The sequence below is a fragment of the Pteropus medius genome, unplaced genomic scaffold, assembly GCF_902729225.1.
Source record: "Pteropus medius unplaced genomic scaffold, Ma_sr-lr_union100, whole genome shotgun sequence".
NCBI lineage: Eukaryota > Metazoa > Chordata > Mammalia > Chiroptera > Pteropodidae > Pteropus > Pteropus medius.
The window spans coordinates 4,071,148-4,086,619 of NW_024342471.1; the positions used below are offsets into that span (position 1 = coordinate 4,071,148).

Here is a 15,472-nt window from a genome sequence, read left to right on the forward strand (position 1 = left end):
TATGAGTGGAGGTGGAGGAGTATGTTATATTAATATTATACATTAACAAATTATATGAACTATAACACTTATAACAGCCTTATATTTACACAGCAAGACTCTTACAAATTTATTTTCGAATCTTTAAATCTATAAACCTCTTCATTCCACTACTGTAGAGAATGCTCTGCCTAAAGGAATGCAGAGAGAGGCACAAAGCCTATGCTTGGTCCCCTAGAACCACTGTTTCCTCCCTTGGGCTGGGAGAATGCCCTGCACCTTTTTGGTTGGATGAGGAATACAAACCACAAAGAACCTAGCTAGTGGCTCTTAAAATTCAATGTGTTATCATCTGGGGGGCCCGTTAAATATGTATTTTCTGGGGTCCCAATCCTGAGATTTGGATTCAGCAAGCCTTGTGTGGGACTCATATGTCTGCATTTTAAGCAAGTGCCCCTAGTCCAATCGGAAAGGTGATCCAAAACGACACTGCCAGAATACTGGCATAGGCAAATTATCCTGTCGTTTTGTTTTCTGGCATGTCACTTGTAAACAGTATGTGACTAGAATTTCAGAAATTAGTCTGAGATTCCCCTTTAGTCACACTTACATGCTGGAATTAAGTTCTGCCTCTATTTATGGTCCTGATAGGAGAGCTCAGGCCTGGAACACACTTTTAGAAAAACAACTGAGCAAGGAATACGACCACACAGGAAAAAACAAGGAAACTTGATTAATACAGTGTAACTGGGAAGGCTGGGAGATTGAAGGAGAAACCGGACACACACCTTCTCTCATGGACTGTGTTGTGTTCATTAACGTCTTTAGTGCCTGCCATATGAATATTCAGCGAGTACTAGTTAATAGAAAAACAGGTGGACACAAAAACATTAAGACAGATGACCCCGTATTGTGTCTCGACTTATTAAACCAAAGTCTTCGTTTGATACACATGAAATCCCATATTCTTCTTTAATGTTATTTTGAAATTTCAACATAAATTAAATATAGTGACTGAAAATAAAGCAACAAAGTTGTGTGTCCCGTAGCATCCAGGGGAGGGGGTGAATAGAAGAGGATGAAAGAGAAAGAGAGACAGCAGCAGACGCCCGTGTTGAAATAAAAGAGCGAAGGGTCCAGCGTCTCAGGACGGACCGGAAGTCAGGGTGCCGGCCTGCGCAAGTTTCTGGCGTCACTTCCCTCGCGACTTCCTGCGGAGAACATGGCGGCTCTCAGCTGTGCCCGCTGGTTGACCCGAGTGAGGCCCAGGCTGGAGGCGGGCAGGGGAGCGGTGGGTTTGTACTGGGCTCAGTGTAGTATTCTGGGTCTGGGAGTTCCAGACCCGACCTCACAGGCTTGTGTGTCTCTGTCGCAGGCGGTGGTCGCCGCCCCTAATCCTTGGGCATGGAGGAGCCTATGTACCTCGGCGGTGGCGCACGCCGCCTTGCGGAACCAGGTAAGCGCAAGATCCACTCGGGTCTCACCCACTCCACATTCCTCCTACCCGCTTCACCCCTCCTTCTAGGACCCCTGCTCCTACCTCAGCCCTAGCTCTGATGGCCCCAGTCGCAGGCCGAGGACGTGAGAGTGGAGGGCGCCTTTCCCGTGACCATGTTGCCAGGAGACGGCGTGGGCCCCGAGCTGATGCACGCTGTCAAGGAGGTGTTCAAGGCAAGTGGCCTGGGTTAAATCAGCCAGAACCGACGTTGGGGTGGGTTGGAGAGGACTTACTCTCTGCTGACCCTGTAATTTTGGGGACCTGCCTCTCAGGCTGCTTGTGTCCCGGTGGAGTTCCAGGAGCATTACCTGAGTGAGGTGCAGAATATGGCTTCTGAGGAGAAGTTAGAGCAAGTGCTGAGTTCCATGAAGGAAAACAAGGTGGCCATTATTGGTATGTGTGCCCCCTTGCTACCCTGCCCATGTGTCATTTAAAATAAAATGAATGAATGTTCATTAAGTTTTTCTTCGCATATACTAATACACTAACTCCCCTGGGCTCCCACCAGATTCCTGGCCATTCGTTCCTTTCGTTTGGGAACACTGGTTGAGAGATCTTATGAGTTGTCTATGCAGGAATGTTCCAGGGGTTCAGAATCTGTCTTGGGGCTACACCATGAGTCATCATTCTAGTATGCCACTTCTGGACACCTCTTTTCTGTCTTGCCTCTGTTTCCCTTCTTGAATCTCCTCATTAAATTTTTTGGCTTCCAGTTCTGTCCCTGCAGTCCATTTTCTACATCTCTTCTCTTGGAAAAATCAGCATGGCTTTGCCAGGCTCAGCTTTAACATAGGAAAATAAGTTCTTTATACAGTGACCCCCAGCTTTTCTGCCTTTGTTTCCACAACACTTGTTCTGTGCTTTGGTCACACTAGGCTGGATTAGTTTCCAAATACATGTACTATATGGACTTACGCTATTCCTTTTGCCCAGAATGTTTCGAGCTACCTGTCAGAATCCTTCTCACTCACTGTGTTAGGTTCCTAGGGCTGCTGTAACCAATTACCACACATCTGGTGGCTTAAAATTATAGAAATTTATTCGTTCATAGTTCTGGAGGCCAGAATTCTGAATCTAAAGTGTTGGCCGGGCTCCCTCTGAAGGCTTAGGGGAGGAACCTTCCTTGGCTCTCCCAGCTTCTGGTGGCTCCTGGCGTTCCTTGGTATTTCTTGGCTTGTGGGTGGCTTGTTCCAATCTCTACCTCTGTCTTCATACAGATTTCTCCCCTCTGTGCCTGTGTATCTGTTTCTCCTTTTCTTGTATAAAGATTTGTTGTTGGATTTTGGGCCTACCCTAAACCAGGATGATTTCCTCTCAAGATATCCAAACACTATTTTCCTGAATAAGGTCACATTTACAGGTTCTGAGGGTTAGGGCATGGGCATACAATTTTGAAGGTCACTGTTCAACCTACTGCACTCACTAAACCTAAAGTCTGGCTGAAATGCCAGCTGTTCAGTGACATTACCTGTTATTACCAGAGGAAATTTCTTTTGTGTTTTTATGTATGTCATTAATACCTCTTCTATGGTTTTTATCATGTATTTTATATTATCTATCTTCTCCACTGCATTATTTGCCCCTTGGGGATAGGAGTTGTGTGTTATGTTTTTAGTTGATGTTCTTAGTACCTTACACATGGTCAATATTCAATAGTTGTTGGTTGAAAAAAAAAAGAAGTCAAATAGGTAGACATAGAAACATCAAGCAAGGTCACTGATACCCTAGCTTTGTTTCTTAATGTATTAAACCCAGACACTTTGATAACATGAAAAAACCTTCTGTCCTCCTTTTAGGCCATTTTGAGTTTTCAACACAAAAACGATAACTAAAAGTAAAACAGCAGACAAAATGTTTTTGGTTTTAACAGCATTATTTTTTATCTCTTGCCTCCAGAAGCATTTAAGGGTCACTGGTTTGGGAGTTGGAGATGGGAGTCTGGGTTGTATTATGTCACTGAGGAAATCGGACACTAATCTGGGTTCCCTTGGGTGTGGTTTGTGCTTGACATCTTCCTGCCCCCACAACTTTGTTTATGCAGGAAAGATCCACACCCCAATGGAGTATAAGGGGGAACTAGCGTCCTACGATATGCGACTGAGGTAGGTGGTGGGGGGCCATGGGTGAGGGGGACTGGGGCACCAGACACAGTACTGATGGCTCTACCCTACCCCCCAGGCGTAAGTTGGACTTGTTTGCCAATGTAGTCCATGTGAAGTCGCTTCCTGGGTACATGACTCGACACAACAATCTAGATTTGGTGATCATTCGAGAGCAAACGGAAGGGGAGTACAGCTCTTTGGAACATGAGGTGAGGCCCTAGAAATTGGGGAGGGCAGTAGTGAAGGTGAGAGAGAGGCATAGTCCCTTCTTTCCTTCTTTCCAGTGTTTCTCAGCTGTTTCTCTCTTCTTACCCAGAGTGCGAGGGGCGTGATTGAGTGCTTGAAGATTGTCACTCGAACCAAATCTCAGCGGATTGCAAAGTTTGCGTTTGACTATGCCACTAAGAAGGGGCGAGACAAGGTCACGGCTGTCCACAAGGCCAACATCATGTGAGGGACATAGCTTTGTTTGGGGTGGGTTCCTAGGAAGGTAGTCCCCTGCACTCTTTTGGCTGAATCTGTTTCCTTTGGCCCTTGGACAGGAAACTTGGGGATGGGTTGTTCCTGCAGTGCTGTGAAGAAGTTGCTGAACTATATCCCAAAATCAAATTTGAGACGATGATCATAGACAACTGCTGCATGCAGGTAGGCCCTCCCCATGTTTGCACTCAGAGTGCTGAGGGAGGGCGGGGAGTGGAATTTACTTCTCTCTCCATGTCCACATCTCTCCCCACCTCCCTTCCGCCCCAGCTGGTACAGAATCCTTACCAGTTTGATGTGCTGGTGATGCCCAATCTCTATGGGAACATTATTGACAATCTGGCTGCTGGCCTGGTTGGGGGAGCTGGTGTTGTCCCTGGTGAGAGCTACAGTGCAGAGTATGCCGTCTTTGAAATGGTGAGTGAGGTTACCTCCTCTTTCAGCCCTGTGTGCCCATCTTCTGACCTCAGGTCCCCTGATAGCTTCCCAAGTGCCACCCCCTCCTAAGTGACCCTGGCCTGCTCCTGCTCTCTTCCCATGCCTCTTCTGTGTCCCTGACTTGACTTCTCTCTTCCCTAATACCTTTCCCTGATCCTCACCTCTGTATCACATCTGCTCCCAGTGACTTTGGCCTGCTCTTCTCTCCACAGGGTGCCCGGCACCCATTTGCCCAGGCAGTGGGTAGGAATATAGCCAACCCCACAGCCATGCTGCTGTCAGCTTCCAACATGCTACGGCACCTCAAGTAGGTTTTGGTGGGCTGGAGGAGACTGGATGTTGTAAGGGGAGTACAGGTGGGGAAATTGGGGCCTGATGAGGGGGTAATTTGTTTCTTCCTGTTCACATTGACAGTCTAGAATATCACTCCAACATGATTGCAGATGCAGTGAAGAAGGTGATCAAAGTTGGCAAGGTGAGTTAGAAAGGTTTAAGGCCTTGGTACTATTCTGGATAACCTGAATTGGGGCTTTTCTCTCTAGGTCCCCAGAATATCTGATTCTTCCGCTCCCCGCCATTCCTGTCAGGGCTGCTCTTCGCTTCTCTTCTCTTGGCTGTTTCATTCTCTTGATCTCCTTTGCATGGTAGTTCCCATCTGCTATTCCCTTTCCTCCTCCATCCATTGGCTCTTTTATGGGCCATCTTAATGATGAACTTGCAAAGTACCTGGGTTTAAGCTCTCTCTAGGGGAGGAATGAGAGATGGTGGAGCTGAGGGAGATAGCAGGCAGGATGAGGCACAAGTGTCAGTCACCTCCAACCTGGAAGTCCATCCTCATTTGCACTTTCCTGCTGGTTTCTTTCCTCCCTCCTGCTTGGTCTCTCTCATTTCCTCCAAGGCATCTTCATCTTGTCTTTGATCTGCATTTCCATTTTACTTCCTGCTCAGCCTCCCATTCATTCTGTGCAGGCCTAAGCATAGCTCTGATGGTGGCTCTGGACCTCAAAAGATCTGAGTGTATGGGCCCATGCTCTTCCAAACCTGGCCACCTTGCATCTCTGCTGTATTGTCTTCTGGCCTTGTCTTCTTGGGCTCCCATTTCCATCCCATTGCCCTATTCCCCCTTCATGGGCTCTCTTCTCTTCTTCCCCCACGGCTGTTGCACGTGGTGGCTGTAGGTGCGGACACGAGACATGGGCGGCTACAGCACCACAACTGACTTCATCAAGTCTGTCATCGGCCACCTGCACCCCTATGGGGCCTAGAGCCCTTTATTCCCTCCAACCGCATGAAGACCATACTACTAACTACACCTCCCTTCAGTACAGTGGACCAGACAAGAACTCTTTAAATAAATCTGTAGACCATAGTCACCTTCTGGGCAGAGCCTAGGTTGCCTGGGGCTGGCTTCCTTAGGGGACGTGTGTATTTAGGTGGGGGGGTTAGGGATGGGCCCAGGCCACAGGGATGACGACAATTCTCCCCCACAGGTTCGAACTCCTGACATGGGTGGCTATGCCACCTGCCAAGACTTCACTGAGGCTGTCATTGATGCCCTGTCCCACTCGTAGGTCCCACCCATAACCATGTGAAAAGTGTCCAATAAAACATGTACCTCAGCTTGTGAATGTTTTTATTGGGATATAAGGGATGGGTTGGGAAATGTCACTGTGGGTGGTTATGCCCCACCAGGGCACTGTCCATTCTAATCTCCCTGGGATAGCTTCTGCAGCTTTTTCTTTTTCTTGGAGCTACTGCTCTTGCTGCTAGCAGCTTCTTCAGGTCCACTGCTGAGCAGCTCCTCCTTAAATTTCCTCTTTTTTTTAGGGACACTCCTGTTTTCTGCCTCTTCAGGGTCACTAACTGGTTCTTCTTTGGGGAAAGATTTCTTCCTCTTGGGAAGACTTCCACTGCCAGCTGTTTCTTCTAAATCACTACTGATCAGCTCCTCCTTGGAAAAAGATTTCTTTTTCTTGGGTTTGGCTAAAGAGACAGGTGGCTCTTCCATTCCATTCTCCTGAGGAGCCTCTTGGAGCTTTTGCTTTTTCTTCTTTTTGGGTCTTTCACTTATCTCCTAAAAGGGTAAATGGGCATGAAACTGTCACTTATTGTATGATCCCCGCCCCCTCCATTACAGTTCTAGCAGTTAAGTAGGGCAGACAGACTGGTGGAAATGCTGTTAAATTGCCCAATGCCCAAAGGAATAGTTTCTAATTATATGGCTATAACTTGAAATCCACTCCCCAAAGGTGACTGCAACTTAGGTGGAAAAACATTTAATTGACTTCATTAATTAACTTACAGAAAAATCTACCATACTAGTCTAAATAGAACTATCACGCCAGGTTCCAAAGGGAACCCTGAAACACTGTGACAAATGGCACTATCAAAATCCTAGGGAGGATTCTAACCTAGCATGTTGGAGACCTTGTTCCCATCCCTGCTCCCAAACTGGGCACTATGAAATGCTACCACCTCCAGACATATGGCCGAGAACAGCTGGAAGTCACACTATCCACGGTTGAGGACTCCTGGGAGGCACCCGAGGACAGAACATACTTGCTCAGGGAACCGGTGTGCTACAACCAGCTCTCTGGGCTCTTGAGCAAGTTCTCTCAGCACCTATCTATCTCCTTCCTATAGAATCAAGAGGCAGTTTTAGACATTCCAGTTCAAAAGCCGGGACTCAAGACCATGGCTATGAGGTCATACATCCTTTGTTCCGCTGTTGAAAATTCTACAACTCAAGATCTTCATTTAGGACCAGTGTGCTTACTGACCTCACACTCCTCTGGTGTACTAGTGCTGTTTTCTGGAGATGCAAGAGCAATGGCGGCCAACCGTTTTTTTTCTTTCTTCAAGCGTTTCTTCTCCTGTTTCTCCAGCTTCCTAGTAATCTCAGCAGCCGCCTCCTCTGCCTGGCCAAAGAAAAGTGCTAAAAAGGCTGTCAGACCTCTGGCCCTCCAGGGCTCTCTCCTGGCTTTATTGGATCAGGCTCATTAAATCAGTTTTGTGCCTCCACTCTACAAGGTCAGGCTAAGACAGTTCATCACCTCCAACAGCCAGCTATGGTTCTCCCAGCACCCAGCAAAGCCCAAACTAACCTGAACCATGGCTTCCTTCATAACCTGCAGGTTCTTCCGTGGAAAAATTCCGGTCTCATAGAAGGATAGCCGCTCCTCCACTTGTTCTCGAAGCTTCTCCCCAAATACACTTGTGGGCACCTCTGAATGTATGTGTGTGTAGGGGTGAACAAAGCCTGTCAGCTCCCAAAGGGACAAACTACTCCCCATCCCCAGTATTTTCCTCTATCCTCAGCTTCACTCAGACCCAAAGTATCATCACTCACTAGGTGAACTGCTGTTGACGAAAAATGTTACCATCATAGTAGAAGCTAAGGTATTGAGGTTCCCCTCCCTCCCAGCCCCTTCTCACAAATGCCAACACCCCCACCCATACCAGAAAAGCAATCAATTCGTGAGGCAATACTGCATTTGTTTGCCAGGTATCGGGAGATGCGGCCTTTGTTCTTGGCAGCTGCTCGGCCAATGAAGGTGGAGTGGAAAATGAGTCCATATTTTGGGGTGTTACCCCTTGTCTTCAGGGCTCTGGGAGAAGAATATTCAGCAAAGAGTTTAAGATCAGAAATTTCAACCCTATTAGCCAAGGCAGCTCCTCTCCTCCCCTCCCCTCCCGTGTCTCCAGAGTGAGCCTCTGGCTAGGCTGGGTCTCTATCCCACCTCATGCAAACCCACAGCTCCCAGAGACAGAGGGAAGGCATCCAATGTCGCTGACCTGGAAACTCGGTCCCTTTGCTGGGCCCTGGGAATCACTCAGACACCAGGACTGGCCATCACCCCCATAGCAGAGGCCTGTATAGGTCAGGAAGCCCTGGTCAGCCATCACTGTGATCCCCAAACAAGCAGTGGGCACCAGAAGTGGTACCTGAGTGTGGGCAAGTGCCCTCACTGGTACCTGAACAGGGCCTTTTCAGCCCCAAGGATCTGCACTGTGGATGCCGGATACTTGGCCAGGTTGGTGAGGCTGCCAGCATGAGCAATGAGACGTGCGCCTACCTGAAAAAGGATTCAAGGAGTTAGTCACAGAAGCCGGAATTGCCAGCCTACCGATTGCATATGCTTTGCCTCCCCGCTTCAAGTGCAACTAAGTAAGATATGGTGAGTCAAGAAATACAGCAACATGGATATACATGGTAACATTCCTTAATCCCATTTTTTCCATTTCCCCTGACGCACCGCTTCCCCAATTAGGGCTGACAGGCTGGGGGCTACTTGGCTCATCTTGGATCGCAGATAAGTGTGCAGGCTCTGGCGGTACTCTGACAAAGACACCACACGATTGGAGAAACTCTCGATGTTTATCAAGTCTATGGCTGATATGTCCATACCTGGAGGACACCAAGTGTGAATGCTGGAGCCAGATACTCTAAGGCCCATACCTTATTTTGGCTGCCAGGATCTGTACTGACCCATGGAGGACCGCGAGGCATCCAGAATAGCCTTAGCCTTGGCCCCATCCATTGTTAGCTCCTCCAGCTTCTCCAACTTTTCTTCATTCAGCTCTCTCCGGTTCCCAATGAACTGAGCAAGGCGGCAGTACGTAGCATTGTCATTGATGATCTTCACCAGTTCAGGAAAGTGATACCCGTACCACTCCCTGCAAAGAGCCACAATGAATCCCCGGCCCAGCTGCCATGTCTGAAAGTTACAGCCTCAGCTCTCCCCACATCTACTCTTTGGTTGGAGGAAGTCAGATTCCAAACCTCAACTCCATGTGCCCCCATTCACAATACAGACCAAGCAAAGGGCCTGGGCTGAGGTGTATATGGGGTATGTTTACTCTGCCTCCTCTTTCTGTACAGTCTGCAAGAACACAGCCTGTGGTAAGCACTGGGAGGCCCGGCCCCACCCCAGAGTTCTACCCACAGGAGCCAGTCCTCATCTCAGGATTCAAAATATTAGCTAAACCACAGGCCACAGACCCCATTTCTCCAGGGTCGCCCCTGCACTTTACCTGACACGCATGGAGAAGGTATTGATGTCCTTATCCAGCTGGTCCAGAAGGCTAATGGACTGGATAATCATATTGTCCACCCGGTTCACATTAAACTTAACTTTGGCACGAGAATAGCTGTGTCCCAGCCCCAGCTGGGCTTTACAAGCAGACACATCGGTCAGACCCTTCACCAGGTTGTGGAAGTGCAGACGAACTCCTGGAGGAGGGCAAGACTATGAGCAGAGAAGGGCTCTGAGCTAGCTCTTGCACCCATGGGCACCAGCCAAGCAGGAAGGCTTACCAGAAGCAACCTTAAGTGACCTTGTGTTTTCAGAAACCCCCTCAAAGATGTCAAGATGGCATGAATGTTAACACGTAATAGTCTCACCTCGAAGGATCTCAGCTATCACGCCTCCAGTCTGGCAGGTGTACCCTAACTCCTCTTGTATAGCAGCACCAATCTTGGGGTCCCCAACCCCCAAGAGTACTTTCTTCTTTTTGGATGGCAGGTGAGTCTCCAAGAGCAGGCGGAGGTCCTCATGAACAACACCTTAGGGCAAAAAAACAGAGGCCCCACTAACAGACTGAAGGATGCTTAAATCATAAAAGGGATCCTGTCCCCTCAACTGCTGATTAAGTGACAGACCATTCTTAGACTGGTCCAGCAGAGCATGCTGGGATGGCATGCCTAGACCCCTCTCCTTCAGGCTTTGCTCAGAGACATGGAGACATCAGTAATTGCACTCAGTGGATTGACAGATTCGAGTCATCACTGCAAAGCCTGCATCAACCATGTGAGGAACTCGGGTCCAATACAAGTGTGAAATGCATAATTGAAACCTTAAAACATCCTAGAGCACCAGCACTATAAAAGTATTTAGCTCCTGATTTGCCTTCTGGGAACAAACCTTTTCCTTGGCTTTTATGTATCAAAGTTGCTCTTTCCAGTCAATTGAAAACAGCAGAGAACATGTGATAAGAGTTTAGCACTGAACTAGTCCCATCTCCACCAGATTTCATTTATCATTAGTGTCCATAAGGTAAGACTGCATATTTGATTGTGTGCTTTAAATATTTAGTCTATACCATATTCCTTAGACCTTGAGCTCTGTGAAGTTATTTTAAATTACATTCTGTACACATCAAATACCATCCAGAACATATCAGATCTAGAATAAGCCAAGGAAAGGCAAATGCTATCACAATTTCTCTAGAAGGAACTATACAGTAGGAGGAATTATAATCTCATCTTACTTTCTGAAATACTTGGAGGTGGCCAACTCACCTTCAGACACAGCGTTGGCATTTTCCAAGGCAACCTGGGACGAGGCAAAGGGGCAAAAGGCCACGAGACGAACGATGTTGTGGAACTTGCCTAGGTTAAGTACGCACTCCTCCACCTAGGGGGGGAGAAGGATAAGTGACTTCTTTCCCTTGCTCTTGCCTCTAGGGCGCAGTAAAGCAGCGGTTCTCAGCCCTGGGCGTAAATAAGAACCAACAGAACGCTTTAAGAATGAACCGATCATTGGCCCTAAATTTTGGTTCTGCTTCATCAGTACGGGGTGGACTGCGGAAGGCTTACTTCTAAATGCTTCTAACGCGATTCTAATCACAAATACTGGTTAAGAACTCCCTGCTCTGGAGCTTTCAGGCCCAGCGCACCCCCAACTCTCTCAGCCGGCCACGTGTGAGCGCGCGGTGCATGCTGGGGCCCGTGCCGCCCGCAAGCCCACCGCTTTCACTCACCTGCGGTAGCAGCAGGCTTATCTCCTCCACTTCCTTTAGCGCCAGGAGCGCGTAGCCAACCGCGTGCTCGAAGAGCACGTGCAGCAGCACCTGAAAGAGGAGCCGGGGCAGCAGCGTCAGCGCAGTCCCTGCGTCCGCCCGGTCCCGCTCCTAAAGCAGACCCCCGTACTAGCCCGGGCTTCGGCCCGGACCCAGGCCCAAAACGCGGCCTTCGCCTCTCTCTCCTGCCGGAACCACTACTCACCATGGCGCCCGCTGCTGGCCCGACTCGCAATGCGGCGAGCGGGTTCAGGCGCGCGGAACTAAGCTCTGGAGGCCACGCCCCCGCGCCTCTAGCCAATCAGAGGCCGGGGACCGTACCTTTCCTGGCCTTCGGAGGGGTGTAGGAGTGGTATAGCCCAGCGAGCTGTCCGGGTGGTGCTGGCGCCGGCAAGCGGTTCTTTTCCGGCTATTGCTGCGGCGTGGGCAGACGCCGTTTCCCAGGGCGCGCGGGCCGCTGCTGGGTCACTGCAGGCTGCAAAAACGGTTTGGAAAAACGCTTTTCTGGTAATAGTGCAGGCCCTCATGGGTTCATCATATAAATTACGGGCCGTAGAGCTAAGGTGAAATCCGGTCTGCGTGCCCAAGCAGAAACTTGTGGACCCCGCTTTCCGCAGCGCGGGTGACCTTGCACCCCACTACCCCCAGGACCCTCTTGTGCCCGCCTTCCAGAGCCTGGTGGGCTGCGCACCACTTCTTCTTCACCCGGGCAGAAGCAGGGTCTGGGGCGCGCAGACCCTGAGGAAACGTCACTCCTCGTGGCTGGTTTAGTGCTTTTAAATTGTCTTTTACCTATTATTTTTTTAAAATGACGTGACAGGCGATAAAGTGGGAAAGACGATTCCACCTCTTCCCAGGTCGATTTCCTGTTCCCCTTGAGCAGAACCCAGCTCCTCTTGGGGGACCACGTGTTGCTCACCCTTTTGAAAAGCTTTTAAATTAACACCCAGTTAGCTCAAAGTGAATTGGAGCTGCTGCCCTATGCACGAGAGTGGCTTTTCTACACTCAGGCGACTCTAGGAATTACCTTTGCTTTAATAATATTAAAACTTTACCCTAAAGTGGTATATATGCTGTAAATTTTTAAAAAATCTTTGGGGATTTTTATAACTTAAATTCCCATAACTAAAGTATATTTATAAATTTAATTTATTTTCTTCTTAAACAATTCAGTTACTTGACAAAATCCAAGTACTGAGCCCACTCTTAAAACCTAAAATGTAAACTTAAAAATGTGGTTGATAAACCTTAAAATCTCATAATCTCAATAGTACTTGCAAACGTGGTTAAATTGTTACATATATCCACTTACAATCATGAATTTGAATTAGTTACTCCATTTCACATTTTAAAATGGAGTTGCAAAAATAATTATTATTAAATTCTCCAAAACATTATAAATACCAAAGTAAATAGATAGTTCCAAAATGTAATGGAGAGTATTAATGCTATGACTTTGATCCTAAATATTCCTGGGATTACCGGTGCTTATCTACTAAGGTAGAGGTTTTTAAGAAGTCGAATCCATTAATGGATTGCAGAATTAATTTAGACTTTCTTGGCCAGCATTAGAAAAACATGAATAGGAAATAATTGTCACACAGAGAATGAGGTATTGATTTGTAAACCTTTTGTCTCAGCTAAACACATATACATGTGTATATAAATATACATGTAAAAATATGTATGCACACATATATAGTATATATGTATGTAAAAATATATATGCACACATATATAGTATATATGTATATAAATCATATAAACACATTTCTGTGGATTAAATACAAAAAGCCCGAGAATCACTGAACTGAAAGCTAACCACAGTCGTATTTAGTTAGATAAATCTGTATCTGAGTCTGAAAGCATGAGAACCAGGAGCACCAATGTCCAAGAAGAGGAGAAGATGGATGTCTCAGCTCAAACAGAAATAGAACTAATTTGCCCTTCCTTTACCTTTTGTTCTGGCAGTTGAAGGATTGGGTGATGCCCACCCACATTTGGGAGGGCCAACTGCTTTACTCAGTTCTATTCAAATGCCTATTGTATACCAGGTATCTTTAGGTGCAGGGATACAGTAGTAAGCAAACCAAGTCACCAAGTTTACATTCTGGGGTGAAATGGAAAATCAAATAACTATGCCGTGCATCAGGTGTTGGTAAGTGTTAAGGAATGGTGCACTCTATTTTATAGAGGCCCTCAGTGAAGAGGTGACATTTGAGCAGAGATCCTTAAGCAAGGGAGTAAGCAATGCAGAGATCTGGGGGAATAATAAAAACAATGGAAAACTAACCTTTGACCTCTGACTTCAGAGACTTTATAATCCTGGGAGATTGAACATAACCAAGTGCTGAAATGCAATAGTAGGGAAGGCTAACTGGAAGACAATTTGGGGGGCCAGAGCTCCTGAGGAAGACTTAGCATTGCCAGAATACTTCAATTCCGTATTTATGGAAGAATGTGTAAGTCATTAACGGAGGAAGGAAAGAAAGTAGAAGCAAAAGCCAGAAGCAAGAGAAGAACCTGCTAGAGGTCTAAGATTCATCCTGGTCAGTAGTTGGATAGAAGATTGAAGGATCTAGTACGTAAAATCTAGAACATAAGCCTTGAGTGAAGGCCAGGATGACTGGCTTGGGTCTGATAAGGCTCTTATTCACCATCAAGCAGTGTTTGGAGATTAGTTTGGAGATGATGTGCAAGATAGATTTCTCAAAAACTTCCAGCTGAGAAAATGTCCTGCATGGGCAGCAGGGCTGAGAGGGTGCTTTGGGTTTCCCAGGAATGTTCCAGATGCAAGCTTTAAAGCCACATGGCACCTGGGGCCTTTTCTTTATAGATAGGATGTTTACCCATTGAGAAGGATCGTACACTGTAGCATCTGTTCCTCTTTTATTTAGTTCAGTCTATGGCTTACTCTGACATTTTGATGTAAATTAACTCAAGAGTTTTTACTCTACACAATGGGCAACACTAATGGGGACCTATGGAAATGGAATGTGCTACAGGCATGTGCCACATAAGGACAGACCTTATATGCGGTGGTAGTATGCCATATAACCTAGGTGTGTAGCAGACTATACCATCTAGGTTTGTGTAAGTGCACTCTGTGGTGTTTGCACAACAAAATTTCCTAATGATGCATATCTCAGAACATATTCCTGATGTTAAACTGAACATGACTGTTTAAATTCCAGTGACTAGGGCGAGCTTCAGGAAAAGAAATTGCATGAAACAACCAAAAGATGGTGGCACTTGACCCTCATTTAGCGAATGAGAAAAACCCCATCAAATTGGAAGGGCTCCTAACAATTCCTTAGCCCTTTTCTCAAACGTTGAAAGAAACCATGCAACAACAGTCTTTGGTAATGAGTTACACATATATGCAACATTTCTTTCCATAGACACAAAGGAGTGAAAAGCATCCGAGGAAGACCATCTAGCCCAGCATTCCTTGACTTTTTTGGACACAGCTAACCACAGTCATTATTTTGGTTATGACTCTGAAGCCCAGAGTTGATTAGGATTATAGGATAAAAGTTTTGTTTAGTTGATGATGTTTGTATTCATAACCTGAGCCTGAGGATATTTAATCTTATCCATGCCTGTGATAATATCTGTAATTTATTGATTACTTAGCATAAGTCTTACATGTGTCAACTTGTTGAATCTTCATAACAGAATTTGGAGGTTGTGTTTATAGGACTCATTTTCCAGACATGGTTTGGTGGTGGAGATACTTGTATGCTCTATATACCTCATGTGCCCCAACCATGATCTTGGGCCTTTCTTTACATTATCCAACCTAATACTGCATTGAAGAATAAATTATCTGGCATAGTACTGCAGACAGCTATCTTTAATAGAAATTCTCAGCACTCAGAAACAAGCCCAGCATACAAAACTGGATTGTACTCCCACACCTGGTGATTTTGCCCTTGAAGATTGTATTTAAGTTTTTGTTCCCTAGAAACCAAAGGGATAAAGTCCCTACCATCCTATCCTTAGGTTTTAAAGGTATCTCTTGGAAATAGCATGTGGATTTTTTAAACGTTCATCTGATTTTTGTTTTCTATCTGGATGGTTTTGTCCATTTGCATTTATTTTGATTCCCAATATATTTGATTTCTGTCCCCTTACATCTTTCTATTTGTTTTTTGTTTGTTTGTTTCCTCCT

General features: G+C 46.5%; 2 protein-coding genes and 5 non-coding genes across 11 annotated transcripts; 1 reads left to right on the plus strand and 6 right to left on the minus strand.

The window, feature by feature from the left end:
- The first annotated feature begins 1,106 nt into the window (after window positions 1–1,106).
- On the plus strand, window positions 1,107–6,116 carry IDH3B (isocitrate dehydrogenase (NAD(+)) 3 non-catalytic subunit beta). 5 transcript variants are annotated; one of them, XR_005653023.1, is made up of 13 exons: window positions 1,187–1,270; window positions 1,355–1,435; window positions 1,546–1,650; window positions 1,750–1,870; window positions 3,519–3,579; window positions 3,656–3,788; window positions 3,896–4,029; window positions 4,122–4,224; window positions 4,330–4,476; window positions 4,710–4,804; window positions 4,912–4,972; window positions 5,676–5,819; window positions 5,988–6,116. XR_005653023.1 is itself a non-coding variant. In XM_039863904.1 (12 exons), the coding sequence occupies exons 1-12, from the start codon at window positions 1,202–1,204 to the stop codon at window positions 5,760–5,762; spliced, it is 1,164 nt and encodes a 387-aa protein (XP_039719838.1). In that variant the 5' UTR covers window positions 1,107–1,201; the 3' UTR covers window positions 5,763–6,116. The 5 variants fall into 5 exon arrangements, 4 of the variants coding, with proteins under 4 accessions (XP_039719838.1, XP_039719839.1, XP_039719835.1 ...); XM_039863904.1 differs by having other exon boundaries at window positions 1,107–1,237; window positions 5,676–6,116; XM_039863905.1 differs by lacking the exon at window positions 5,676–5,819 and having other exon boundaries at window positions 1,107–1,237.
- Window positions 6,114–11,627, minus strand: NOP56 (NOP56 ribonucleoprotein). The gene is made up of 12 exons (XM_039863900.1): window positions 11,504–11,627; window positions 11,260–11,349; window positions 10,799–10,913; window positions 9,902–10,063; window positions 9,532–9,730; window positions 8,987–9,174; window positions 8,754–8,905; window positions 8,473–8,573; window positions 7,957–8,105; window positions 7,602–7,723; window positions 7,278–7,415; window positions 6,114–6,571 (listed from the first exon to the last, which is right to left on the minus strand). Exons 1-12 carry the CDS (start codon window positions 11,504–11,506, stop codon window positions 6,203–6,205), a joined length of 1,788 nt encoding a protein of 595 aa, XP_039719834.1. The 5' UTR covers window positions 11,507–11,627; the 3' UTR covers window positions 6,114–6,202.
- LOC120604259 (small nucleolar RNA SNORD57) lies at window positions 7,485–7,555 on the minus strand. Its single transcript, XR_005653290.1, has one exon. It is a non-coding gene; the product is annotated as a small nucleolar RNA SNORD57 (small nucleolar RNA).
- On the minus strand, window positions 7,818–7,888 carry LOC120604260 (small nucleolar RNA SNORD56). Its single transcript, XR_005653291.1, has one exon. It is a non-coding gene; the product is annotated as a small nucleolar RNA SNORD56 (small nucleolar RNA).
- On the minus strand, window positions 8,325–8,410 carry LOC120604268 (small nucleolar RNA SNORD86). Its single transcript, XR_005653297.1, has one exon. It is a non-coding gene; the product is annotated as a small nucleolar RNA SNORD86 (small nucleolar RNA).
- Window positions 9,288–9,417, minus strand: LOC120604262 (small nucleolar RNA SNORA51). The gene has a single exon (XR_005653293.1). It is a non-coding gene; the product is annotated as a small nucleolar RNA SNORA51 (small nucleolar RNA).
- Window positions 10,224–10,291, minus strand: LOC120604269 (small nucleolar RNA SNORD110). Its single transcript, XR_005653298.1, has one exon. It is a non-coding gene; the product is annotated as a small nucleolar RNA SNORD110 (small nucleolar RNA).
- Window positions 11,628–15,472: the final 3,845 nt, after the last annotated feature.

Bases quoted from the DNA above. Each gene is read 5' to 3' on its own strand.
- IDH3B (XM_039863901.1), top strand. From the start codon at position 1,202: ATGGCGGCTCTCAGCTGTGCCCGCTGGTTGACCCGAGTGAGGCCCAGG. The intron at 1,271-1,354 runs GTGGGTTTGTAC...TCTCTGTCGCAG, and splicing joins TGGAGGCGGGCAGGGGAGCG to GCGGTGGTCGCCGCCCCTAA. The intron at 4,805-4,911 runs GTAGGTTTTGGT...TCACATTGACAG, and splicing joins AACATGCTACGGCACCTCAA to TCTAGAATATCACTCCAACA.
- NOP56 (XM_039863900.1), bottom strand. The intron at 10,914-11,259 runs GTGAGTGAAAGC...CTCCCCCCCTAG, and splicing joins TAAGCCTGCTGCTACCGCAG to GTGGAGGAGTGCGTACTTAA. The intron at 10,064-10,798 runs GTGAGTTGGCCA...TTTTGCCCTAAG, and splicing joins TGCCAACGCTGTGTCTGAAG to GTGTTGTTCATGAGGACCTC.